The 26490-nt window shown below is 57.6% G+C and overlaps 1 protein-coding gene across 2 annotated transcripts in view; it reads left to right on the plus strand.

Moving 5' to 3' along the window:
* Positions 1-962: 962 nt before the first annotated feature.
* Positions 963-26490, plus strand: part of INPP5A (inositol polyphosphate-5-phosphatase A) — a 226732-nt gene continuing 201204 nt past the window's right edge. The window contains exon 1 of one of the 2 annotated variants that reach the window (XM_046652236.1): positions 963-1309. In XM_046652236.1, the coding sequence (XP_046508192.1) occupies positions 1235-1309 (75 nt within the window). In that variant the 5' untranslated portion in view covers positions 963-1234. The remainder of the gene's footprint in view (positions 1310-26490) is intronic. The other variant, XM_046652237.1, reaches the window with a different exon arrangement.

The raw sequence follows: 26490 nt of genomic DNA on the forward strand, positions 1-26490 counted from the left end.
CTACGGGCCTGCAGTCCAGTCGCGGAGGGCAGCGGTTCCAGGCTCCGGGCACCAGCCGACTCCGCCCTCCCCGCCGCCGAGGTCCGGGCGGCTCAGGCTGTGGAGTGCATAAAACCTCCGGTCCGCCCTGGCCGGGAACTCGGCCTGTCCTCGTCCTCCTCCCACATGTGCGGCCCGGCGCGGTAAGCTACGGGGGCCACGTGTTCCGGCTACGAGGGACAGGGAAGTCGGTCCGCACTGCGCACGGGGCACTGCGCACCGCCCCGCGGCCAGTTCAAGAGGCGCCGTGGGAGCCGGGCCTTTTCGTCGTAGGAGTGCGGAGGGCGGAGTCAGTGCGCGACCGCAGCGCAGGGCGGGATGGGGCGGGGCTGGCACGCAGGCGCGGCTGACTGACAGGAGCGCCGCCGAATGCGGCCCGGGCCAGCAAGCCCCGCCTGGTTCCCCCAGGCCCCGCCCCTCCACTTGGATAGGCCCCGCCTACCCCGTACGTCCCCGCCCCTCCGTGCAGGCCCCGTCCCGAACGCCCCTCCCGCACACGCCGCTCTCCGCACGCCCCTCCCGTGTATGCTCCGCCCCATACGCCTCTCCCATGCATGCCCAACTCCGCACGGCCCTCCCGCGCATGCCCCGCCCCGCACGCCCCCTCCTGCGCATTCCCCGCCCACACGCCCCGCCCGCAAGCCCCGCCCACACGCCCCTCCCGCACGCCCCTCCTGCGCATACCCCGCCCCGTACGCCCCGCCCGGGAAGCCTCGTCCACACGCCCCGCCCACACGCCCCTCCCGCGCATTCCCCGCCCACACGCCCCGCCCCTCAAGCCCTGCCCACACGCCCCGCTGCGCTCGCCCCTCCTGCTCAAACCCCGCCCTGTACGCCCCGCCCCTCAAGCCCGGCCCACACGCCCTGCTCCGCTCGCCCCTCCTGCGTATTCTCCGCCCCGCACGCCCCGCCCCCGGCCCGGGGCGGGACTCTCCTCCGCTGTCGGCGGCGGCGGCGGCGGCGGCGGCGGCGCTGCGGGAACTTCGGCGGCGGCGGTGCTAATGGCTGCGCGCGGTCCGCGGTGAGCGCAGGCGGAGAGCGACGGGCGCGGGGCCGCGGAGCAGCGAGAGGGAGCGCGCGCGCGGCCGGACCCAGCCAGGCCCGGCCCGACCCGCCGAGCCCGCGATGCGCCCCGGGGCCGTCTCCCGGCGCAGCTGACGCCGCGGCCGCGGAGACCCCGGCCGGCCAGGCCGCGATGGCGGGGAAGGCGGCCGCCCCGGGCACCGCGGTGCTGCTGGTCACGGCCAATGTGGGCTCGCTCTTCGACGACGTAAGTGCCGCCGCCGGCCGGCCCCCGGCCCCCGGCCCCGACCCCGACCCCGACCCTGGCCCCGGCCCTGAGCCCTGGGAGCTAGACCCTGAGCCTCGGGACCCCGGACCCTGGCCCTGAACCCTGAGACCTGGGACCCCGGACCTGAGCTCTGAGACCTGGGACCCCGAGACTCCGACCCTGAGCCCCAAGCCCTGAGTCCCGGCACCCAAACTTGGACACTGAGCCCCGACACTGAAACCCTGAGCCCCGGGACCCTGGATCCCAATTCTCAGCCTGAGTAGTATCCCGGGACCTGGACTTGAACACTGAGCTCGGACTCTGAGCCCCGGGACCCTGATCCTGAACCCTCGCCCTGACCCTGAGCCCCGCCTGGACCTTGGACCCCAGCCCTGAACTCTGAGCCTCAGGACCCTAGGACCCAGACCCTGATCCCCGTTTCTGATCCCAGAGTCCTAGGATCTGGACTGGGATCCTGAATCCCAAACCCCGGGACCTGGATCCTGAACCTTGGTCCTCCAAACCCCAGTGCCTCAAACTCTGGGACCCTGAACCTTGGAATCCTAGTTCCCCAGCCCTGGCCTCCAAACTCTGTAGGCTGAACCCAAACCCCAGAGCCCAGTGCCTGAACCCGGGTCTCTAAACCACAGTCCGAATCCCTGTCCAAGGTCCCCAAATCCTGACCCTGGAGCCTTAGTCCTCAGTCCCCAAATCTGGCCCCAACCTTGGTCCCTGAATCTTGACCCCAGAACCTCAGCCCTGATCCTGGTCCCTAAACCCCAACCCCTAACTTCTGCTCTCTGACTCCCAGCTCTCCGTTATCCTGGCCCCTGGCCCCTGGCCCTGTCTGCCTGCCTGGCCGGCTGTGGCTGACTAAGCTGCGGAGGTGTAGGTGCCCTCATTTTACCTTGTAACTTAGTATCTCTCTAGTTCTCAAACAAGGGGTGTCTGTTGAAAGCCATGGAGGACTTGATGTTTCTTGTTTATTAAAGAGAAAGATGCTGAGAAGCTCTTCCAAGGCCAGAAGAGGGATGCTGACTGCCCGAGGCCTTTACCTTCTAGGGCCTCCCATCCCGGCACCCAAGATGGTCCTGGGGAGATGGAACCGAGGCCCGGGTTCCCGAGCTCCCGAGGCAGGCCAAGGCTGACCTAGTTCGGTGTTTCAGCCGTGGTGCCACCCTGCTGTTGGTATTTAAACTGCCAACCCAAATAAAGCAGAATGCGGCTCTGAGTGGCATGCTTGTGTAAGAAAAAAGGGTGCTGGCACAGATGGAGCCTGTGATGGCCTTGCACTGTCCCCCTTCCCTCCGCAGGTGAGCGGTGGGTGCTGTCACCCCCGTGGTGGGGCTCACTGATCAGGCATGACAGATTCCCCAGGAGGGCTCTTGCTGGGCCTTTCTTTGCCGGCACCAAGCCTGGGTCAAGTGTTTCAGTAAGCTGAGTTCATGTGTAGGCCAGGTTTGATTTTGTTAATAAAAGGTAGGCACTATTTTTGTGTTTTTCTTATGTTAACTTCCAGGCGCCTGTGTATTATACTTCCCTGCTGGAGATGAGCTGCTTTCCTTCTGACTCTGTTACAGACAACTTTATCTAGTTTCATCTTTGATCATTTTCTACAAAAGTGCCTGGGATGGGTGTGTGTCTATATATTTAGCATTCTATTCTCGGCTTTCCAGTAACATGCCACTATAACATGGTTTTGCCCGGATGATTCAGATCCGTTAGCTGCGGCTTCAAAGCCTCAGAAATGTCAGGAAAATTCAGCATGGTGGGGCATTTAAGTCTCAAAGGGAAAAGAATTTTGCTGTGCAAACATTCTTTCCAGTAATCTTTGATTCTGAGTTCTAGCATTCTTGTTGTGTTTCAACTGTATACACACACTTCTCTCTGTTGACATTAAAATGGGTAACTTAATTTTCTTTTGTTTAGCCACGTGTTCTCTCTAAATTTTCATTTGTATTAAAGGCTATATGGAGTTTTGCATTATATTTACATCTGGAAGGAACATTTGTTTCGGTAAACAGTGCACAGGTTAATTCTGCAAGATGTCTTTTGATGTAAGGGCTACTGAGAATTATCTGTCTGTAACCCACAGATTTCTTACTGTGTGGAGCTCAGGCTCGAGGGGCTGGAGCTACCTCCTCCAGTGGCATGGAAAAGCAGCTGGAGGGCGCGTTAGCCAGCCTCACCCATGGACCTGGGTGCCTTCTTTGGTGGAGATTTGGTGCTGTGGTGCTGGTGGGAGAGAAGCCTGGCCGGTGAAAGCAGCGAATTCTTGAGTAAAGGACATTTTAATTCCTTGGTTTGTAGTAGGTTTCAGAGGATCTGTGTGGTGACTCGATTGGTCTTTGCATGACCTGTGCTGGTGCTGACCAACACACTCCAGATGGTGGTGAGGCCTGGGAATGAATTCTTCCTGGCCCAGTTTCATCATCTTGGAAACCAAGCTCCAGCATGTGGCCAGGGCCGTGGTCTCTTCCTGCAGGGTTATGGATCCGAGGAGGAGGGGCGTGTGAATTAGAAGCAGCCATGCCGTGCTGTGAAGGACATGGTTGTCCCTTTGTGCACGAGGCACAGGCAGTGTGTTTTTGCTTCTGTAGGACCGTAGTCTGCCCTTATTACCTCCTGCCATCCGGAGGTGACCACTGTCAGAACTCTGGCTGTAGATTTAACCATGGCTTGGCCCTAACATCCTACGATCCACAGAGCGTTTGCTCTTTCCTTGTGAGCACCCCTGACTCCGTCGTGTCCCCCAGAATGGCCAGGCCACGTTAGTCCCCACGGGGGGCTCCTCACTGTGTGATGTTGCAGACGAGGTGGGGGGTAAATCTCAACAGTACATTGGTTCTCAAACTTTTACTCCTTACGTTCTTAAAAATTGTGGAGGGCCCCAAAGAGCTCTTGGTTTCATAGGCTCTAACTACTGATATTTACCATATTGGTAGGTAGAAACCGAGGAAAGCTCAAACTGAGAAAGTTGCGTAGCTGTCAGAAGGGTGACGTCATCCACATGGTGCTGTCTGGAAGGCTCACAGTTCACTCAGGGGTGAGGATGGGAAGGGAAGTCAGTGTGTCATGTTATGATATGAGCACAGCTCTGACCTTGAGAGCCCATGAATTGGGCTCCTGGGCCCCCCACTCTGAGGACCTCTGTCCTTGCTGGTGGCCCTTCCTGAACCTGCTGGAGCTTCTTCCTGCCTGGGGCCTGGATGTGGCCGGGGGTGCTGTGAGGTTTCCAGGTTTATGGTGACCTCCAGATGGCCCTCAGGGAGCCTGTGGTGGGTCTGTAACCTGGACTGGGCTCCTGCTGTCACTCTCCATTTGCCTGGAAAGGGGTGGCCCGGGCTGTGTATCTAATTGTTTTGCTTGAGATGGCTGGATTTTTGACAAGTGAGGTTTCTAGCTTTTGGTTTTTTGCATTTTACTGGAAGTGAGCTGAGGGGGTGGATTCTTGTAGGCTGTGGTGTCAGAGCTGGGTCCCACCCTGACGTGGTAAGGCTGTTTGTTTCTTGGGAAGGAGACAGCTGAGCAGCCGGGCTCCGAGAGCACAGCTCACTCTTGGTGTCTGCCTGCAGGGCCCTGGTCCTGCTGCTCATTCGGAGGTAGGTGTCCATTTCGAGCTGGTTTCCACTTTTGCTCAGTTGCCTCCTGAGCAGAGCGGCTGTGCAGGTGGGCTCTGCGGGGCTCCTTAGCCCTCACTACTGAGGAGCCCGCTGGGCTGCAGGCCTCGAGGGCCTTTCAGACAGCAGGGTCCTCGAGCCCCGCCCTGGACCAGGATTGGCCCTTGTCTCTCTCTCATGCACCAGTAGTTTTCCCATCCTGCCCTGACCCCATGCCCCCTCCGCCTGCTGCGGCCTCCCTCACTTTTCATCCACAGCGCTGCACGCAGGGTGGGCACCCTCTCCGCCCAGCTTCCGCCCCCGCACTCTCCCACAGGGCTCCATGGAGTCCATCAGGACCTTGGGCCGGAGGGGCGGTGGTCGGTACCTGCCCTGGCGGCTCCTGACGGCGTGGGTCCCTCTGCTGCTTCAAGGGCCGTCGTTCACAAGCCGTGCACTTCACCCATTTAAAGCGTGCCATCCAGTGGTTTTAAGAGCATTCACAGAGTTGGGCACCTATCACCACATCAATTTTAGGACATTTTTTATACCTGAAAAAGAAACTCTGTGTGCCCCAGCAGTCCCCCCTCCAACCCTCCGTCTCCCTGAACCCCCAGCCTCTGGTAGTCCCCCATCTACTTTCTGTCTCTAGAGATTTGCCTGTTCTGGACATTTTCATAGAAATGGAACCGTGTATGTGGCCTCTTCCGCTTGACATACTGTTTTCAGAGCTCACCGTGTTGTGGCGTGTGTCAGTGCTTCACCCCTGTTTATGACTGAACACTCTTCTGCTGTGTGCGTACACCGCAGCTGTTGGTCTGTCCGTCTGTTGATGGACATTTGGGCTGTCTCCACTTCTTGGCTGTATAGACAGTGCCGCTGTGAGCGTTCGTGTACAGGTTTTTGTGTGGACATGTGTTTTCATTCCTCCTGGGCACGCAAGGAGGGAACTGTGGGGGCTTTGCCGACCCCGTGTTTAACCTTTGAGGAAGTACTGGCCATTTCCCACATGGTTGGTCAGCCCCACCTTGTGTCCTCACCGGCTGTATTCGGGGTTCTGACCTCTGCACATCCTCCCGGCACGCGATGTCGTCTTTTTCAGAGATATTTTCCGTGGACACACACGTGTGCTCTGCTCCTCACCCCCACCTCCCAGCCTCGGCTGCCCTCCACCGGGCTTGCTCACGGCCCCGGGGAGCTCAGGCCTTTCAGGACTGTCAATGTGTGGATGCCCGCTGCAGCGCCGTGGGGGCCAGCTCCGCTAACTCCGCTGTCGCCTGGGAAGCCAGTGCACAAGGCCAGTGCCACGAAGTGGTGGAGACGTCTCTTCAGAGAGACTGGGGCTCCTGAGTTCCCGAGCAGCAGTGTCTGCCCTGTCCGTGCGCCCGCAGAAGCAGGCTCCCGTGCGCCCGGCCAGGCATCTTCCCAGGCTCCATCTGTGTGCGCCTGGCCACGTCCCTCAGGGATGGCCGTCTCTTTTGGCATTATTGCCTCTGATCTGAGATCTGGGCGTACTTTCTCTGTGAGGATTTGGTGTGCCTGAGTGTGAGACCGTTGGTAGACGGGGACCCGCTTGTCCCCACAGTGGTCGGATCAGATAATACGGTGGTCTTGAGCCCCGTGCAGTTACGCTGCTGCTTCCTCCGAGTCAGGAAACCACGTCTGCGCCCTGCACACCTCCTCTCCTCGCGACCGACGTCATGCCGCACCCGCCTTTGATGTGCCCTGGAATTCAGGAGCCGCATGGCAGTCTCTGTTTGCAGGCCACACTGTCTCCCTGACCCCTGCCTGGTATCCTAGATCCCCACAGGCCTGCCCTCTGCCATCACCCGTCAGCCTCTGAGAGCAGGGCCTCTGCCTGGTTTGTCAGCCCTGGAGTCGCGGAGGGAGGGCGCAGGTTACTGGCGAGGGAGGTGCTTCGCTGAGCAGTGTTAAATATGGCCGTTTCAAATCCAGTGGAGCGGACACCACAGGTGGGTGGACAGCCCTGGAGAGCTCTGATGCGGGGCACACTGCGTCCACTGCCTCTCAGCCTGGGCCACTCCCAGAAGGCGCGTTCTGGCAGGACGTCGCCGGGAAAGGTCCCCCCACTTGAGTCTGAGGCCCACCTGCTCCCCGCGTTGGACCCACCACCAGCACATGGGCTGTGTGCGTTTCTGGGAATGAGGGGGCTGGGGAGGGGGCCACTCTTTCCTCTGGAGTCTGGCTCTGGTGGGCGATGCTGGGTTTTGGGAGTGATTCCATGACGGGTAGGTTTGATTTGAAGTTGTAGAAATCGGTTCCAGGCCTGCCTCCCGGTGGATTGCCCTGATAGAGCCCCCTGCCCGGAGGGGAAGATGAAGAAGCAGAGGGGCGGCTGCCTGGGGAGGGGGCAGGGTTCGCTCAGGGACTCCAGAGTGATGGCTCCTTAAATGTTGACCTTCTCAATGTCTGCCCCAGCGGGTGGGCGGCGGGGCATCCTGTGGGGAGGTGGGCTCAGTCCAGGAATTGGGTCAGTAGTGAGGGTCAGCGCAGGGTGGAGTGGCTAGTCAGAAGGGCAGCAGGGGGTCTGAGCGGCGTCTCGGTCACCCGAGTGTCGTCACTTCTTGGGATGTAGTCCCACTGTCCCCGTGTTCGTGTGTGGGCCCTTCTCGGGCACGTGGGGGACATGAAGTGACTTTTGAGTTCTGCTTCTGTTGCTGCTCCAGTTAACTGGCGCACTTGAGGCTCTCCACCTCGACCTCCTCCCCAGAGATGGTGGGAAGGGGGAGCTGGGCTCAGGCTGCTGCCCGGCCAGGCCCCAGGAGGGACCCTGTGTGCGCTTCCTTCTCTGGGGTGTCAGCTTCTGCTCTGAGGGCAGAGCCAGGCCTGGCCTGAGGGGGCTCCCCGCCCCTGGGGAGTGCCGGCAGAAAACTCTGGAGGCTGGGCTGCCCCTCCAGGGCCTGCTCCTTTTACGGGAGCAGGTGGTATTTTAGTGTGTTTGAACCTGAGAAGTGTCCAGACACTGAGCTTTTCATCAGGGGCGGGTGCTGAGCTGGTCTGCTCCCCGCATGGCCTTGAGCTCCTGGAAGGGCTTGTATGATCACACACATGTCCTGACAGAGATGCTGACCAGAAAGCCATCAGGGTTTCTGGTCTTTAATGATGGGCGAGGATAATGCTCATGCAGTTGCACCTAAAATGTGGAACCAATGTGAGGCCATTGGCTTTCTTTGGGCAAGGAGAGTGTTAATCCAGAAATGTAACCATGTGATGGTTTACATAAATCTGGAGTGGGAAGATATGGGTAGCCTGCGTGTCCCTGAGCCTGCGGGTCCTCCGTTCCTTGTCGGTCTGGGGAAGTCTAGGCTGCAGGCTCGGGCCTCTCTTTTCGGGGAGGATCCCGGGACTTCCTGTGATTTTCTGGGCTCGTCTTCAGTTAAGATCCTTGCCCCTTCTTGGCCTCGGTGATGAGAGCTTAGAGGGCATCTGCACTGTTTTCTCAAATTCAGATTTCGAATTTACACAGTGTGTTTTGGGAGATGAGGACAGCACTGGGCCAGCTCCATGTGGACCTGCTGCGCACTGCCGCGGGGCTCGCCACTCCGTGGTGGGGAGGACGTGCAGGGCGAGAGGGCTGAGCAGCTGTCTGTGGAGGCCGCACTGTCAGTATGGCGGCACAGGGCGTGCATGTGACCTCAGCTGGCCCGGTCCCTGACTGCGGTCAGGATCCGATGATCCCAGGGCAGGTTGGGCAGTGCCGGGCCCGCGCTGTGGCTGCTCTTGGTGCTCGCTCGCACACAGAAGGGGGTTTCCCAGGCTGACATGTGCCCTGTCTGTCAGTGAAGCACGGGTGCCACCCAGGCCGCAGGAAAATGCTGCCTCTGGTTTTGGTTTTCCCTTTAGCGAATAAGAATGTCACCCTCATCTCCAGGAGTGTGGCCTTGAAGTCAGCCTCTTACTGTGAGTCACTGTGACCTCGGTTCTCTTCTTGTTGGTCCTTCGCTCTGACAAAGGCCTGGGCCCCCTCCTCAGGGGTTGGTGGGGATGCTCAGGCCTGTCTGACTGGCGTGCCCTTGTGTTAGGGTGGCTTTCCCAGCTCTTGCCCTGTCTGAGGCGCCCAGGAGGCCTCTACACGGGGTCCCCCGGCACTGCGGAGGCCACACTGAATATGTGCCCTCTGCCTTCTGCACCTGGCCCTGGCACTTTGCGTCCGCCGGGCCTGCCTGGCTCCCATGGCACAGCCCTTGCTCTGGCCCACGAGCCCTGGTGTCTGGGAGCTGGTATCTGGGAATGCATCCTGGAGGTCGGACCCTGTTTCTCCCTGGGCAGCGTCCAGCCATGGCCCTGGTTTCGAGGCTCACTGGCCTGGGCTCTGCTACGCCTCCTTTTCGCCCATTCTCGGGGCCTCTGAACGACTAGTAGTTATTGTAGCAACCAGAAGAGATTTAAAGGTGGAAGTCACGGCTTGGGAATTCTGCCCTTAAAGCCCAGTGCTGGGCCACCCTCTAGGGTCTGCGAGGACATATGGTGACAGGAAAGCATGGAGTTGGCTCCACCTTTTATCACGCATGTGACTGTGAACGTATGATTTAACGTCTTTCCACCTGCTTGTGCATCAGGAAGGTAGGAATGACACCGGGCACAGTGGCTGCCGTAGATGGAGGAGGGAACGGATGCCCTGGCAGGTGTCCCAGGGCACCTTCCTTGGAAGGTCTCTGTCTTCTCCTTCCCGGCTGAGGCCTCTTTGGGTGGCAGCCTCGTCTTCACTTGCGTCCAAGGCTAAGCAGCGCTTGGGCGCCTGGTCAGGCCATCAGCTGTCCGCGGAGCAGGGCTCACGTGTCTGTGGTCACTGGGACGGCCTCGCCCTGCTGCCGGCATTGCCCTATAGGAGCGTTGTGCTCCTGCCTCTTGGCGCTCTTGCTGCTCCTGCTGCTCCCCTGCCTGGGGTCTGGGATGTGTGGCGCCTTCACCGTCGGCGCGCTCGCCTTCTCCACCACCTCCCCCCATCTGGGGGCACACCGGGCCCCTGTTGCCTGGACAGCACACCCTTTCTGCCTTTGTGCTTCTGCCCCAGCTGCTCCTTTCTGAGCAGTCGCTTTGGCCCCGTTGCACAGGCAGGCAGGACTTCACGCTCCCTTCTGGGGAGAGCCCACTGTCATCAGCGCTGTACAGCATTCTCCTGTCCTGCCTCCCCCTTCACCACCTGAATTGATTATAAGCTTCACGCCCTTTCCGTGTTTCCACTGGTGATGTAGCTGTCGGCACATCACATTGCATTCAGGTGTGCTGGCCTCTGACCAGCAGCTGCAGGAGCAGGATTTGGGGTTCTGCGTAGATGGGTGTTGGGGCAGAGGACTTGGCTCTGGGGAGTCAGAGAGCTGCAAGCCTACTGCGTTCCCGGACCCTGACTGTGTTCAGGGCTGCAAACCTGAAGCTCCAGATGCGTCAGGAAAGGCGAGCGCCCCGCTGCCCTGGCAACTCGTGGGCTCCTGGGAACTAGTGTCCGAGGTGCTCTTGGTGCTCGGTGGGAAGGTCTGCCGGCTCCTGACTCCAGCTTGTTTTTTTTTTCACTTGTAACAGGTTGCTTGAGGTCTGATTTGCATATCACGCAATTCACCCAGTGTCAGTGTACAGTTCAGTGATTTTCAGACAATATTTGCGGTTGTGCAGCTATCTCCACACGCCAGTTTAAACACTCCCCTCCCGGTCCCCACGCGTCTGCTCTCTGCCTCCAGAATTTGGCCTTCACATTGTGGACTCACAAGTCTGTGGGCCTCATGTCAGCCTTCATTTTTCGTCCATGTTGGTGTCGCAGCATTTGCCCCTCCTTATGGCCAAGTGGTTTCCGTTAGGTGGACGTGCACTTTGTCCAGTCACAGTTGATGGATGTGTGTTGTTTCCGGTTTGGGATGCTGTGAACGATTGTGTGCGTCTCTGTGTGGACATGGTGTTCACGTCTCTTGGGTTAAATGGTCAGTGCTTTTAAAACCCTCCTGAGGCCTCCTTCTGCAGAGTCCTTGGGAGCCCGAGAGGCTGCCGTAGAAGGGGTAGGGAGCGGACGGACCCCCCGTCCTGTTTGCCCGAAGATGCCCTCCGGGCCCTCAGGGCCCTACCGATTCAGGGTCCCAGGGCTTAGTTGGGGTGCATGGGGGGGCGCCCGGTGCAGCAGGTGTTGACCCACACCTGCGTGCAGAGCTCGCTCGGCGTCTGCTGCGCTGTGGTCCGGGCAGGGCGGTTTGGGATTTACTTTCACATGGCTTCATTTCTGTTAAGAATGACATCTGTCCAAGTAACAAACAGGTTTGTGGGGACATGTGTTTTGCTTTTATTTTCTCCTTCATCACTGTTACGGTTTTTCAGATCTGTTGCAACTTCCTGTTTTTGCCGTAGCGCTGCTGCTACCCTCGCCGCTGCGCAGCGCACTGTGCGCTGTCCCGGTGGGAGGTGGGAGGCTGGGCTGCGCACGGTGGGGTCATGGTTACTCATGCTCCCAACGGAATGTGGGGGAGCGGCGGGACTGACCGAGGGGAGACAGAAGCGGCCCCAGTGGGGATTCGGGGACTGTCCAAGACAGCGGTCACCAGGGCCCGGGGCGGGGGGGAATCTCACCTAAGTTTCTGACCCTCTCCACCAGACTCCATCCTTACACACGCGGCCCTGGGGACACTTGGTGGTGTTAGAGGAGGGTTCTTGGGGCAGGAGGCCTGGGTGCCGCTCGGACCGGCCTGGCGGGCCCCAGCTCCTGGCTTTCAGGTTTCGGTGGCTCTGCTGTGCTGCCCAACTTCAGCCTTGGCTGAGCTTGCATGTGCCTGCGTGGCTGACTCGGGGCCCAGGAGAGCTTGTTTTTAAGGACTGCAGTAGCGGGGTCCCAGCGACTCGGGGCCCAGGAGAGCTTGTTTTTAAGGACTGCAGTAGCGGGGTCCGAGCACCTCGGGCTTTCCATTCACTCGTCTTTTGTGAGCTCTCCTCAGAGCTGGACCCCTTCCAGGGGCTGGAGCCTCGACAGGGAGTCCCTGAGGCCTCTCCGTGCTGGTTTCCCACCAGCATACCCTCCAGGCCTGTCTCTGGGGGCGTCCTCTGAATTGGCTGGGCACAGGCCAAGCCCTGGGAGAAGCCTCCCTGAGGCCACTTGTGTGCCACCCCCACCCCCCATTTCCTGCACCTCCCCTGTCAGTCCTTAGCTGAGACAGGAGGGCCCTGCAGGCAGTGGACCTTAAATCTGGAGCGCAGGGAGAGGGCTGGGCAGGAGAGGCCTCCTGGAGAAATGGAGGATGCAGCCTGGGAGTGGGCGAGGTCACAGGAGGGAGCAGAGACAGAGAAGCGAGGGTCCTTGGGCCCAGCCAGGAGAGGTGAGGAGGCCAAGGGAGGGGCCCTGGGAGTCCAGGGAGGAGTGTATGCTGGGGGCATGAGGAGCCGGAGCCAGCAGGCTGGAACTGGCAGGCCAGAGCCAGCGTCCGATTGGACGTTGTCGGAGGCGCCTTCCACGTTGTCAGGGCTTCACCCTCCGAGGCAGGGCTTCCACTCCCCTCGTCTTGTGGGGACAAAGCACAGTCCGCATGCAGGGCAGGGGGGACTTGCACCCAGGCAGCTTGGCTCGTGGCTTGCATGCTGGTCCCCGTGCTGCCCCAGCCACCGAACACAAGCAGGAGATGGACTCAAGGGTGGCTTGGGATGTGAGAGATGCCCTGGGTGTGGAGACTACAAATGGCTGGGGAAGCGCTGGAGCCTGAAGGCGTCGGAGCATGGGAGCTGACCAGGGCAGTAAGGGAGGGGCGGCCACTGGGGCCACTGCAGGGCAGGGGCGGAGGTGGGAGGGGAGCCGGTCTGCTCGGGAAGCACGTGGCCGGTGTGGGCGGTGTGGCTGGCATGGGTGGTGGGTGGTGGGGCTGGTATGGCCTGGCATGGCCGGCAGGGGCGGTGAGTAGCAGAAGCCGGGCACTGTGGGCCGAGAGGCATGTATATTTGATTTTGCTCAAATGCCCGTTCCTTTAGCACCCTGGGGACTGCGGCCAGTGGGCAGATGCAGCGAGGTGCGCCTGCCTTGGCCTGCCATCTTCATCCCTGGGACCCGCACCATGAGTGGGGACGGTCAGCGCCCTCCTGCAGGCATGCAGGGGCTGTTGGAACTGCTGTGGGCTGTCCGTGTTTTGTAACTACTGATAAGTGAGTCAGTCCGGAAGGGGAAGAAGGGGGCCTCCCGAGGACCCGGAGGGTGAGTGACTGAGCTGCTCGGGGAAGTGCAGCCAGAGAGGACGGGCGCCTGAAGGCGTGCTGCGGGGTGCTTGGAGTGGCCTCTGAGAGTGGGGGCCCACGTGGCATGCGTCCCGAGGACCCAGGGTGATAGACACGAGAGCACCGACCATGTGCTCTCCATTTCTATCTTCTTAATAGATAAAATTCCCACTCGGGAAGAAAGTTAAAGCTTTTTCCTGGTTTCTAGGAGAAAACTTATGTCTGTGAGCCTTGATGACCTTGATAATTTTAGTTTTTTTATAATGAAAAACATCATATAGAGTGACCCCAGAAGGCCTCTGAACTGCCTCCTCCGTATCCTGTGAGGCTTTTGAAGTGCTCTCAGCACCACCGGCATGGCAGACCCCTGAATGGTGTCAGCGTTCTGGGGCCGTCACTGCACCAGGAGTCTGTGAGGGATGAAGAGCACTAAGCTTTAACATTTTGTTAGCGAATGAACACCCCTTACCTCCTGGGGGGAGCCGACGTGGGGTCTGCTGGTACCCCTGTCCGGTGGGGCTCCCAGGCCTGGTGCATGCGCTAGGTCTGCTCCCTCAAGAACGAGAGCCATGCCCTGCACCCAGACATCTGTCGCAGCATCCAGGTGTCCTGAAGCAGAGCATGGAGCAGAGGGACCCCTGGACAAGCTCTTCTCCTGTCACAGACGGGGGTACTGAGCCCCCTGTGCTGAAGTTCCTGAATGCATGGGTCCTCCTCACACACTCATGGATCGAGTCACGCTGCTCCTGCCCTCCTCTGGCTGCATCTCCTCCAGCATCGTGAGATTTACTCAACATTTTAACTGCTGTGGAATCCGTTTTCACTGCATGGACATCCCGAATGTCTTCACAGACACCGCTGGACAGTTTCTTGCAGTCACAGCTCTGAGCACTGAGCTCTCTCCACCCTCCTCAGGACGTGGGTGGATCCCTGAGTGCCTGTTGAGGAACCGGCTGGTGGGATCTGGGTGAGCTGCTGTCCAGTGTGCCTGGACAGAGTTATGTACATGCATGCTGTGTACACCCCACATTACGTACGTGCACATCACACACGAATGTAGTGCATTCCACACGTGCACACGTGCAGCGATACAGCATCTGTACGTGTATGTCACATACGTGTACACTTACTGCTACCCGTGGTGGGAGGGCGCCTGGTGTTCCACATCTCGTCAGCTTTGGGTTTTCTCGGGCTTTGGAGGGTGGCTTTGGAGGGTGTGATGTGGTGTCTGTTCTAGTTTAATTACATTTCCCTGGTTCCTTGTGGTATTGAGTGTCATTTTTGAGACTTTTTCCTTGGATTTTCTAGGATCTTTGTTTCAAAATTGTGTAGCCTTTATAGACCTTCTATGTAGATTATTGACAGTTATTTTGATGAGAGGTGACCGTGGGGTTTGTAGGATGGCTACTGTTCTCTTGGTCAGTGACACTGAGTTATTTTGGGTCATTTAGTTTCTCAGGGCTGCGTTTAGATGTGAGCACAGAGAGGTCTTTTCGCACGGGGCTCTGCACTGGAGATTTCTTTGCTGTCTCTTGTTGTGCTCACCTCTTTTGTGACGTCCTCATTGTTTCTCTTCCATGTGCCGTGACACTGTTTGGAAGTCCCTGATCAGAGGTTTGGGCAGTCTTCCTGCCTAAAAGCACTTAGATTTCCTGGGTGACCCTCTTCACTTGCTGTGGGGCCCTTCCGTGTGTCCGCGGCTGGCTTCTCAGAGCTGGGCCTCGGCCAGCGCTGTTGTGACTCGCTGTGGAATTCCAGTCTGTCTCTGGTTGGGTGGCAGGTGAGCACTTTGAGCGGGCAGGTCCCTCTGGAAGCAAGCCCCTTGGCCGGGAAGAGCCTTCCTTGCCATCTTCCAGCGCCGGATGTCGGGGAGGATTCCACAGTTTGCTGTCAACTCCTCAGTTCCTGGGTGCAGCCGAGACCTGGATGCAGAATCTGAGGAAAACAGCTGTTTGTAACTGGATTAGTTTGCTCGTTTGCGTAGGCACCAGTAGATTTTTCTCTTCTTGCCTCTTTTCTGGGTTGATGTGGCTGTGGAGCAGGGAGGGGCCACGCCCAGGGCCTTCAGACCCAAGTTGTGTGGGGTTGTGAGGTCATCGTGCTGGGTCAGACCACGTGTAAGTTAGAAGGTGAGGGAGCTCGAGCCCGGGCTGCAGTGAGGTGAGGGCTGCCTGGGGGTTCCTGTGCCGGTTGTCTGTCTGACGTGGATGGGTGTGTGCAGGTCACAGCCTGAAAATAGCTTTTTACTCTGGACCTCTGTCAAAAGTTCCTTCCTGCTCACCTACAGCATGGCTTGTGGGGCGCGGGGGAGTGGGGCGCCCCTGGCAGGTCTCCGGCTCCTCCTGCTGTGGCTTTTCTGGCTCTGCTTCCCAGTGGGCCTGGTGCTGCTCCCTCACGATCAGCATCCCTGCGGAGGGTCTGCAGGTTCTCACCCACGATGAGTTAAAAATTAGATGGTGATTGAACGTGAATGTGGCCACCAAGACTTTTTAGTGTACAGAAGCAGCGTGGCTGCCAGACGTTGCGTTTCTGTGCCCCTGTCCCTGGGCAGTCCTTCCCACCGGCTGCATGTCTGGCGGGGTGGTCAGGGCCACAGCGGAGCCTCCCTTGGCAGTACGTGGGAGTGTTGTGGGAGCACGCGCCCAGCACGCATGGACACATGCTCGTTGACACGCATGGCCTGCCCAGAGAGGCTCTTGCTCCACAGAGGGTGTTCATGTCCTAATTGGGGATAACCTTCAGGATCGCCGCTCGCCTCAGCTCCCGCCCTGGACCACGAACAGTGGTGGCACATGCGTTGGCGTTTCTGCCTCCCGGAGTAGAGGTCCCATCCGCTCCTTTGCTGGGGACCCGAGTCCCTGTCAGGTGCTCTTGGGTGGCGAGGGGCTCTGTGTGGGTGGAACCCTCTCGGTCCTTCCTGTGGTGGCTCCAGGGTGGCACGGAAGAGCCTCGGTGTGGAGAGGTTGGCTGCAGTGAGGATCTCCACCTTTTTTCTTTTCTCTGCCGCTGGAGAAAGTACTGGAAGGGGGAAGTGAAGTCATAGGCACACGCAGCGTGAATGTTGGTGTGTTGAGTCTCGGCACATTTTCACATGCTTTGCTGCAGTTGATGTGTTGGCTGAAGCCCTTGGACTTTCTCTGCTGGACTGTTGAGAGTCAGAGTGGGACCAGGATATTCCCAATAGCCTTTGGAGCTTCCGCGGCATCTTGCTGACTTCTGTCACAGACCTTCTGGGCCCTTTCTGGCTCCTGTGCAGGTCCAGGCAACACCCTTGAGTCCCCAGCCCTGGCTCTGCCTGCGCCTGCCAGTGCTTCACTTCCAGGAGCCACCAGGGCCTGGGGACATGTGGGCTTGTAGGAACTGCAGTCATCTCAGCATCCCTGACTCAAGCCCTCGGCTTGGTGTGCCCGCCCTGCCTGCCTGCTTTGAGCCGAGCCCTCCCCTTCAGGAGCCGGGTCAGGCGCAGCCCCCTCCAGGACCCTCCCGAGCCCTGCTCTGCCCCGCCCTGCCACCATCACTGCCCCCTTCCTCTTGCCTGGGCTCCCTGAGCTGGCCTCTCGCCATCTTGCAGTCTTCTGACTACGAACCGAAGAAGTGCTCCCCAGCTGGGGGAGAAGTGCCTGCTGGCGTCTCTCCACGCATGGGGCCGTTTGTTCTAGCCTTTGTACACAGGTGTCAAGTGGTTGACACAGCAGCTCCGTCCTGCATCTTCCCTGAGGGCCAGGCCCCCACCCAGCCTCGGCCCCACTGACTGCAGCATGCGTGTTGTAAAGGTGTCCCACAGTGGAGAATTAGTCTTCCCTTTGGAAGTCTGTGTTGGCTGCATTTATTATTGTTACTGTTATTTAAAAGTCGAGGCAAAATTCAGATACCGTCAGATTCACTCTTAGTGTGTACAGTTCAGTTTTTCAGTATACTCACAAGGTTGTCAGCCATCACCACTGTCTAATTCCAGAACGTTTTCATCACCCCAGGACGAAACCCAGTACCCATCAGCCTTTGCTCCCCGTTCCTCCCTCCTCCCAGACCCTGGCGATCACTAATCTCCTTTCTCTCTCTGTAGATTTGCCGCTTCTGGACGTTTCATACAAATGGGGTCAAACAGCATGTGTCCTTCTGTGTCTGACCTCTTTTACTCAGTGTGTGTTCCGGGCTCATCCGTGTGGCAACGTGCATCAGAACTACATCCCTGTTTATGACCGACACTGTTTTGTTGTTTGTGCAGGCCGCCTTTTGTTTCTCCATTCATCAGTTGTTGGGCATTTGGCTATTATGAATAGTAGTGCTACGAACCTTTGTGTACAAGTTTTTGTGTAAAAGTAAACTTATGTTTTTAAACCTTGGGCATATACTTAGGAGTGGAATTGCTAGGTTGTGTGATAACTCCAAATACAACTTTTTGAGGAACTGCCAGACTGTTTTCCAAAGTGGCTGCAACATTTTGCATTCCCACTGGCAATGCACGAGGGTTCCAGTTTTTCCACTTCCAAAAACAACACTTGTTATTGTCTATCTTTTCCATTCTAGCTGTCCTAGTCCGTGTGAAGTGGTTTCAATTTGTGTTCCCTGATGACTAGTGATGTTGAGTGTTTTTCCATGTGCTTATTGGGTATTTGTATATCTCCTTTGGATAAATGTCTGTTCACATCCTTTGCCCATTTTTAAATTTAAGAAAATTGTTGAATTTTTCTTTGTATATTCTGGATACTAGATTCTTATCAGATACATGATTTGCAGATATTTTCTCCCATTCTGTGTGTTGTCTCTTCTTATTCTTGGTAGTGTCCTTTAAAGCATAAACAGTTTAAATTTTGATGAAGTCCAGTGTATCTGTTTTTTCTTTGGTTGCTATGCTTCAGATGTCATAATATCTAAGAAACCATTGCCTATTCCAAGGTCAGAAAGGTTGACCCTGTCTTTTCTTCCAAGACTTACAGTTTTGGCTCTTACATTAGGCCTTCAGGCCATGTTGAGTGAATTTCTATGTGTGGTGTGAGGTAGGGGTGCCACCTCATTCTTTTACATGTGGATGGATATCCAGTTATCCCAGCGCTATTTGTTGAAAAGACTCTTTTCCCCCATTGAATTGTCTTGGCATCCTTGCTGAAAATTAATTGATCCAAAATGCACAGAGGAATTTCCGGACCCTCAGTTCTGTTCGCTTGGTCTGTGTGTCTGTCCTTGTGTCAGCACCGCACTGTCTTGATGACTGTAGCTCTGTGGTAGGGTTTGCATTGGGGAAGTGTGAGTCCTCTAACTTTGCTGTTCTTTTTTGAGATTTCAGCTGTTCTGGGTCTCTTCTGTTTCTGTGTGAATTCAGGGATTAGCTTGCCAGTTTCCACAAAGGAGCCAGCTGGAATTTTGATAGGGATTGCATTGACCTGTGAGTTGGGTTGGGGAGTGTTGGCATAATCTTAACATTACGTCTTCCAGTCCATGGACACAGGGTGTCCCTCCATTGATTGAGGTCCTTTAGTTTCTTCCAGTGATGTTTGTAGCTTTCAGTACAAGTCCAGCACTTCTTTTGTTTAATTGCTTCCTAATCCTTTTGTTTGCTGTAGATTTCCTGTTTCTTCTGAGTTAGTTTTGGTAGTTCTTCTGGGAATTTGTTGTTTCATCTAGGTCACCATTTGTTGGCATGCAGTTGTTCATAGTATTCCCTTATAATCCTCCTTATTTCTGTAGGTTAGTAGTAATATTCTCTCTCTCATTCCCAATTTTAGTAACTTGAGTCTTATGTTTTTTGTCAGTCTAGCTAAAGGTTTGTCAATTTTGGTGGTCTTTTCAAAGCACTGACTTTTGGTTTCCTTGATTTCTCTCTCCTGTTCTTCTGCTCGTGGTATTCTGCCTTTAGAATTAAATCATACAGAAGCCTTTCTTGAAAATCATGTTGCTGCTGCAACTCCTGTCACTCTCTGCTTGTCTGTCCTTGTTTTCCGTCCACACCAGGCCGCTCGCCTGCTTGTTCTGAGCAGAGGCTGTTTCTGCAGCCGCCCCTGTGGCCGCCCTTCTTTTGAGTCACCTGTGGTGGGCACAGGTAGCGTGTGACCCTGATTTGGGGTCCTCTCTCCTGCACGACCAAGCTTCGGGGCAGTTGTCCTCTGTGCACCTGGCACCGGGCGAGGGGCTCTTACCACAGATTGACTGTTGCTTGAATAAATGCAAAGCAGGCACAATCCAGTCTCCGGCCGATGCTCCTCTGAACGCCCTGGCGTCTCGGCTCCGTGCTGGCTGCTCTGAGAACCTGAAGGGACGTGGCTGCCAGCTCCGTGGGGCCTGCGGGCCCGTCGCAGACCTCACGCTCCAGTGGGCTCTCGTCTCTCTCTCAGCTCTTGCAACTAACAGTAGGGAGAAGCAGCAGGTACTTAGAACAGCTCTTTGTTGAGCCACCCCCCGAAGGCCGCCCAGCCTGGGTCTGTTGTGCAGATGCTCCACTTGGCCCGGGACCCCACACACCTGGATTGACCTGCACGGCGCCAGCTGCACCTTACCTGTCTGATGCCAGAGGACGAGGCTGTGGTCGGCCCTGGTCCTTGGGGAGTATGGCCACTTCTTGACTTGGAGGCAGTTTGCCTGAAGCCCGTTAGGACCAGAGGTGGCACACTCTGGTGGCCTTCCCTGTGATCACGCTTGTTCCCACTGCCCTGACCCGCCCCCTCTTGTGCTCTGTTGAGGAGAGAAGCTGCTCCCAGCAGCAAGGCCAGTCTTGTGAATGCCTTTCTTCCAGTTTTTTTTTTTTTGTTTTGAGGACGATTAACCCTGAGCTAACATCCACTGCCAATCCTCCTCTTTTTGCTGAGGAAGATTGTCACTGAGCTAACATCTGTGCTCATCTTCCTCTATTTTGTATGTGGACACCTGCCACAGCATGGCTTGATGAGCAGTGCTAGGTCTGCACCCAGGATCCAAACCTGTGAACCCTGGGCTGCTGAAGCAGAGTGCGTGGACTTAACCATTACACCACTGGGCCAGCCCTGCCAGTGCCTTTCTTAACCAATGTGAGCAAGAGGTTGACTCGACCTCAGAGAAGCAGAGCGTTTTGTGGAAAGCGCTGACCCAGCAGTGTCCCCCAGCTGTCTTCTTCCCGAGAAAGGCTGTTGGCAGCCCCCTGCTGCTGCTCGGTGGCCAGGAGCCCCTGGAGGTCAGGGTCGCAGCTTCCAGCACGGAGTACCTTTTGGGGGTGGCCTGAGGAAGCCTCCTCTCTGGGACAAAAGCTGTAGCAGACGCAGCTGCCAGACTGGCTCCCAGGGCTCTGCTGAGGGGTGGCCTGCTTTCTGCCGACCGCAGCCCTGGACCTTCCCGGCTGGCATGCAGGGGCTCGCTACCTTGAAGAATTTTCAGGAGAGGCGCGTCTCGGCTCACATGGTGAGCCTGGCACCCGTGTCCAGTACTTGGGGTCCTCAGGGGTTCCTCAGGGGCTTTTCCTCCCCCACAGACTGTGGTTCCGCCCTGTGCATGTGGGCTTGGTCTGAGCGCCCTTGCTGTGGGGCCGCCCCTGCTCAGGCGTGTGGAGTGTGCTCTGGGGAGGGACACAGGCCTCACCTCACCAGTGTCCAGTGATGGAGAGCAGTGGGTGAGCCTTGCCCTCAGGGAGGATGTGGTTCGTCAGGGAAGAGAATGGCGAGATTATTTTCGAGCTGTATCTTACCTGTGTCAGCCGCAAGGCGCTCTGTGGGGTAGGCAGAGCTTCTCTTGCTAGTTTAAGTAGAAAAGGAAGTTTTAAAGACAGGTGGCTCCTGGGAAGGGCCAGGAGTCAGGCTTGGTGACCCAGGGCAGGAGTGGCCGAGTCTGTCCCCGCCTCTGGGGGCCCTTGCTGCTGCTGTTGGGCAGGGTGTGCTGCTGCAAGGACTGCCTGGCGGCTTCTGACAGCTGGGGTCCCTCTGTCAGCCCCTCCCCTTGCCAAGGCAGGTGCCTGGCCCTGCTTCCTCCTGTCACTGGCTGTGTGGCTGGAGCCCAGGAAACTCCCAGGGACAGAATGACAGCCCTGCTGCAGGAGGAGCAGTCCTGGGAGGAGCCGATGTCATCCACGTCAGCCTGCGCCCCACCCCCCCCCAGCATGCGAGTTGTGGGTCTTTGAGATGCTTAAATTTTGGTTACTATAAAGGACAGTGACACTTTTGCTTAAAAGGGTCTTTTCCAACAGCTTGTTGTTACCAACCTGAAAACAGACATTTTAATCTGAAATGTAAAGAAAAGAATTGGAGTGTGAAAACTCTCCTTTTCGTGACTTCTGTTTGATGAGGTGTGCTCTGCGCAGAGCCTGAGCCGAAACGGACCGCGAGGGCTGGCTGCGCGGGGCCACATCAGGGACATGGCTCGTCCGTCTCTGCTGCCTGGGTGCTGGGAGTCGGTTTGCAATGGAACGTGGTTCTTTGTATGTTCCTTGAGAATTTTAAAAATGGCCTTTGCTGGAATTTTTATAGCTCCAAGATGGAGACCAAATGAGAGTGTGTGTGTGTGTCTGGGTGCGTGTGAATCTAACACGTCTGTATGTAAAGAGACGTTGTTTTAATATAAACTGCTTTCCACTTATTGCCTTGACTATACATTGATTTTTAAAAATATGTGAGTGCTGAAGTTACAGCCTTTGCAAGTTTCGCTTCAGGGCGATGGAGGACTCAGAGCCAAGCGCTGACGGTGGAGCAGGGTGTGGGTGCTGGCGGCCCGGCACTGTGCCTGTCTCCCTTCACTCTGGTCTCGTTTCTGAGTCCGCATCACACAAACGAGCAGGTTTCGGGGGCCTCGTGGCGTCACTCTGTGTTCGGATGCAGTGCGGGCGCTGTCACTGAGCATGAGACCTTGGGCTTTTCCCCAGGCTGTTGGCCTGAGGAAGGGGCGGGCGGTCCCCTAGCTCCTGGCTCAGGCGCGGAGCCCCCGCAGTTTGCCGATCAGTGTCTTGAGGAGCAGGAGTGGAGGCCCTCCCTTCGGGCCCCAGTCTTTTCCTCTCTGTCTGGGCTCCTTCCAGAGGCCGCCACGGCATGCGGCGTCTGCGCCCAGCTACCCTGCTTCACCACACTGTGTCTTCCGTGTCCTCCTGTTTGCATGCCACAGGAGACCTCTCCCAGATGGCCCACGTGACTCTCCACAGTGCGTCCCCAGCAAGGGGACCGGGGTGACCGTAGCTGGCCTAGATGCCGCCGCAGCTTCACTTTACCTGTTGGGGGATCCTGAGCCCATCCCAGAATCGGTCAAGGGGCACTGAGGAGGGTGCATGCGCCGGCTGGCCTGGCTGGCCTGCTGCCCCCACTTCAGGCAAAGGGCAGTGACACCCACTGGCCAGGAGGGGACGAGCGATGGTGTCTCCGAGGAAAGAGGGTGCCTGGGCAGCCGTCCCAGCAGCCAGCACACTGTCTCCTCCATGGCGTGCCGAGGCTGCTGCCACTGTTGGCCAGCGTGGGCCTTTCCTCCTGTGCTTCGCTCAGCTGTGGGAGTGCTCGCCTGTGGGCTGGGCCTCGTGGGGCCAGCAGCTCGGTATCCATGTGTGTGCCTGCCACCTGGAAGCCCTCGTAGGTTTTGCCAGAGTCTGTCAAAGGCTGGGGGAGCTTTGCCTGGTATTTTGAGGTTGGGAACTTTGGCTTTTGAGCTGGGTGTGAAGTGTGATGTCAGGAAGTGGCAGGACTGGATGAACTTGCACTTGTGTATGTCGGCTGTCATGTCTCTGGACCAGCTGTCACATCTGTGGACCAGCTCTCGTGTTCGTGGATATCTGTGTATCAGCTGTCACATCTGTGGACCAGCTCTCGTGTTCGTGGATATCTGTGTATCAGCTGTCACGTCTGTGGACCAGCTCTCGTGTTCGTGGACATCTGTGTGTCAGCTGTCACACCTGTGGACCAGCTCTCGTGTTCGTGGACATCTGTGTGTCAGCTGTCACATCTGTGGACCAGCTCTTGAATCTGTGGTTGTCCATGCACCAGCTCTCGTATTCATGGACCAGCTGTCATGTTCATGGGCCTGCTCTCATGTTGCTGGTGGCCAGATGCACAGAGCACTGGGATGGCATCTGGGATTTGGAGCACCTCGGGGCTGTGAAGGACATCTGGGCTGGCCTGGGGGCCTTGGCACCATCTTTCCTGTCAGGACTGCTGCCATCATAGGGTCAGCTGGCTGGTTCTCTGGCAGTGGGAACTTGGGAGGTACTCCTGGTCCTGCTTGTCTGCTCACACCCTGTTTTTTTTTTTTTTTGGTGAGGAAGATCAGTTCTGAGCTAACATTTGTTGCCAATCCTCTTTTTGCTTGAGGAAGATGGTCCCTGAGCCAACATTCGTGCCAGTCTTCCTCTACTTTGTATATGGGGCGCTGCCACAGCATGGCTTAATGAGTGGTATGTAGGTCCGCGCGTTGCATTCAGACCTGCAAACCCTGGGCTGCCAAAGCAGAGTGCGTGAGCTAAACCACTACGCCAGCGGGCTGGCCCCATTTTTTTTAGAGAACAAATTGCAGACTTGGATGTCTTGTGACTCGTTTCTAAGTTCAGCCTGGCAGTGTGCTGACAGCCCAGGCCAGCAGACAGTCCCCTACTCGCTGATCCTCCCCTCTCCTCTGCCCCCTGAGTGGGGCCTCTGCCTGCTCACTATGCAGCATGCCAGCCCTCCTCGCCCGGCGCGGCCCCTCCCCACCCCAACCCCAGCTCCTGCTCCTTGGTCCCTTCCCCTGAAGCGGAGACAGCCCCCAGTAGGATCTGTGCTCGGGATCTGAGCAGTGCTTGGGGCCACTGTCCTGGGAGCTGGTCCCCATCCTCACCTGTCTGCCAGCTGCTGCTGGGCTGCACCCGCTCCCTGAGGCATCTCAGCCAGTCCACAGCTGAGCTCTCATCCAGACAGCACCCCGGCCCATTCCACGCTGACTCTCGCACTCATGAGTTGGCTGTGACTCTTTCTCACCCCAAATCCAGTTCATTACCTGAGGGCTTCGTAGCGTGTGTGCAGGTGGTTATCGCGGGGCTGTTGTATGCCTGGGAACCTGGGCCTCTAGGGCCAGCTGGGCCCGAAGCAGCTCTCCGAGGTGGTGAGTTGTGCCCGCTTCTGGTGCCCACTGAGATGCAGCCCATGTCCTCGTGCCCCTTCTGCTCCTCTTCGTAGCTCTCCTGCCACGGACAGCACGAAACCTGGTATCTGTGTCTTGTCTGGTTTGGTCTGTCCCCTGCAGAGCGGAAACTTGCCATGCACATCCACCTTGTGTGTTGCTGGCACCAGAAGGCTTGCAGACTAACCTCAGGTCCAGGGGCCTGGGAATACATCTTGGCGTTCACTCGGGTTGTGCGAAGACTGTTGACATTGATTGTGTTGCCCTCTATCTTCTTCTTCCATCCTTGAGAAGAAAACCTGAGTCGGGGCGAAGGCTGTGGTTTTTTCTTAAGCTGACAAATGACAGGCCTGGGGCCACTAGCTGTGGGTGAGCATGGGGCGGGTGGGAAGGAGGGCTGAGGCCAGACTCTGGGAAGATGTCTGAGGGATGCTTTCTACAGGAGTCTGAGCGGAGGTCCGGCCGGGAGCCCACTCCCCAGCCCATGAGTCCTCTGAGGCCTGGGTGGCAGTGTCTGCAGAGGAGCGGCCTTTCCACCACACTGCCAGGTCCCCGACCCCATCCCTCTCTTCTGCTCAGCCTAGGCTCACCTTGTCTTCATTCCAGTGCTGCCCTCTGCCCATTGAGGGTGAAGCAGACCTTCTAGAAAGTTTTCAAAGGAGCACTTGTCTGACTTGAACAAAATGCAGTGCTTGGGGTGGTCTGTACATCCTGAGTCTGTGCTGCTGGCCACGCTGAGCTGGGGCTCCTTCCTTGTGGGGTCACGGCAGTCCCTGTTCTCATGAGCTGACAGCAAACACAGGACCAGCTCCAGAGTCACAGCGAGCGGTGAGAGAATGCTGCTGGGAGGAGCAGGAGCCACGTGAGGACCTGGGGAGACCTCCCTCCCACCGTGGCAGAGGGGCCACGAGAGCAGACAGCAGGAGGGGCGAGGAAGAGGTTGGTGGAGGGCAGGTCAGGGTGGAGGGTGTCAGGCTGTCGGGCCTGCAGGGGCAGGGGCAACTGTGGGTTTATTTTGAGTGTGAGGGGAGCTCATTCAGGTGGTTGGAGGAGGAAGGACTGGACTGCCAGCACCGCAGGGCTGATGGCTCCTGTGCACATCTTGGGCTTGGGGAGGGGCTTCTGGAAGGTGGAGTCTCCGGGGCCCTGCCTGGATGGAGGTGTCCTTGTCTTCGGGCTGGTGCTTCAGCTGGGGTCATTGTGCTTCCAGGACCTCAGGCCATGACAAGGGGGAGTGGCTGCAAATGACCACAGGACCTTTGTCCTTTTGATTTATATGTATTTCTCTACCTAAAATCTTCGCTAGACCTCCACTTTGGGCTACAGGAATGGATGGGTAGTGGATGGTAATAGTTTGAGTTCGGGAGCAGGGCAAGGCTGGAAAGCAGCTTGATGTTTTTTTCCCTGTCTGGGCTGTGGAGGGGGGGTCCCCTGGCGCAGCCACACCTGGCACCTGGGAGCCAGCCAAGGGGTCTCGCCTTGTGCCGGGGTCTGCTCGCTGCCCCGCTGCACCCGCGGTTCTGGTTCTGGCGTTCTGAGGGTCTTTGCCAGTCTGCGCAGGGGGCTGGCGCCCAGGACGGAGCCCCGAGTGGATGTGAGTTCTGTCTGCGGTGCTGCCTGGCGCTTCCGTGATGGTCAGGTCTCAATGTGAGCGTTGGCTGTGTGTTTAAATCAGGGAAGTTAGGCACAGGCACGTTCCTGTTCCCAAGTTCTACAAAAATGGTAATAGTTTGTGTTTTAGTGAGTGAGTGTAGAATGTGCACATGGCGGGAAAAGCTACAGAAAATACCAGTGTGTCTGAAGAGCTCGTAATTCCGGGTTGGCGTGCTGGGGAAGTGTAAGATCAAAGGCATTCTCTTCTCAGGACTGCTGTTAGAGCGAGAGGTGTGAGTGGGTGTCCCCTGGAAGTGTCAAACCAGAAGAAAAGAGGAGAGAAGGGAAACCAACCCTGAGCCCCCTTCACCTCCGGGTGGCTCCGCTGGTCTGGGCGGCGTTGCCGGTCAGGCGTAACCAGTAGGGGTTTAGCAACTGGAGGGGGTTGCCCTCCGGCCGTTGCCAAGGAGGCACATCCCCGGAAGGCGGGCTCCATCCCGCCCTCCACGGCCATCAGCTGAGATCGCAGAGGGCTGGAGGAGAGTCACCTTGCTTCGTCAGCTCGGACCCCCAGCGTTGGGTCTCAGAACCGCGCTCCGCGAGCCTGTGCTCTGGGCCAAGGTGCCACTTTCGGGGTCTGCTGGCTCCACCACCACCACCTTCCGCTTCCTGGCCTTCACCGCGTGATGGCTTGGGTCTCCTCTCGCATCCTCTCGCATCCTCTTGCTTTGTGACTTCTTCCCACCTGCCACCGTCCTCTTGGTGGTTGAG

Source organism: Equus quagga, chromosome 2 (assembly GCF_021613505.1).
Source record: "Equus quagga isolate Etosha38 chromosome 2, UCLA_HA_Equagga_1.0, whole genome shotgun sequence".
Taxonomy (NCBI): Eukaryota; Metazoa; Chordata; class Mammalia; order Perissodactyla; family Equidae; genus Equus; species Equus quagga.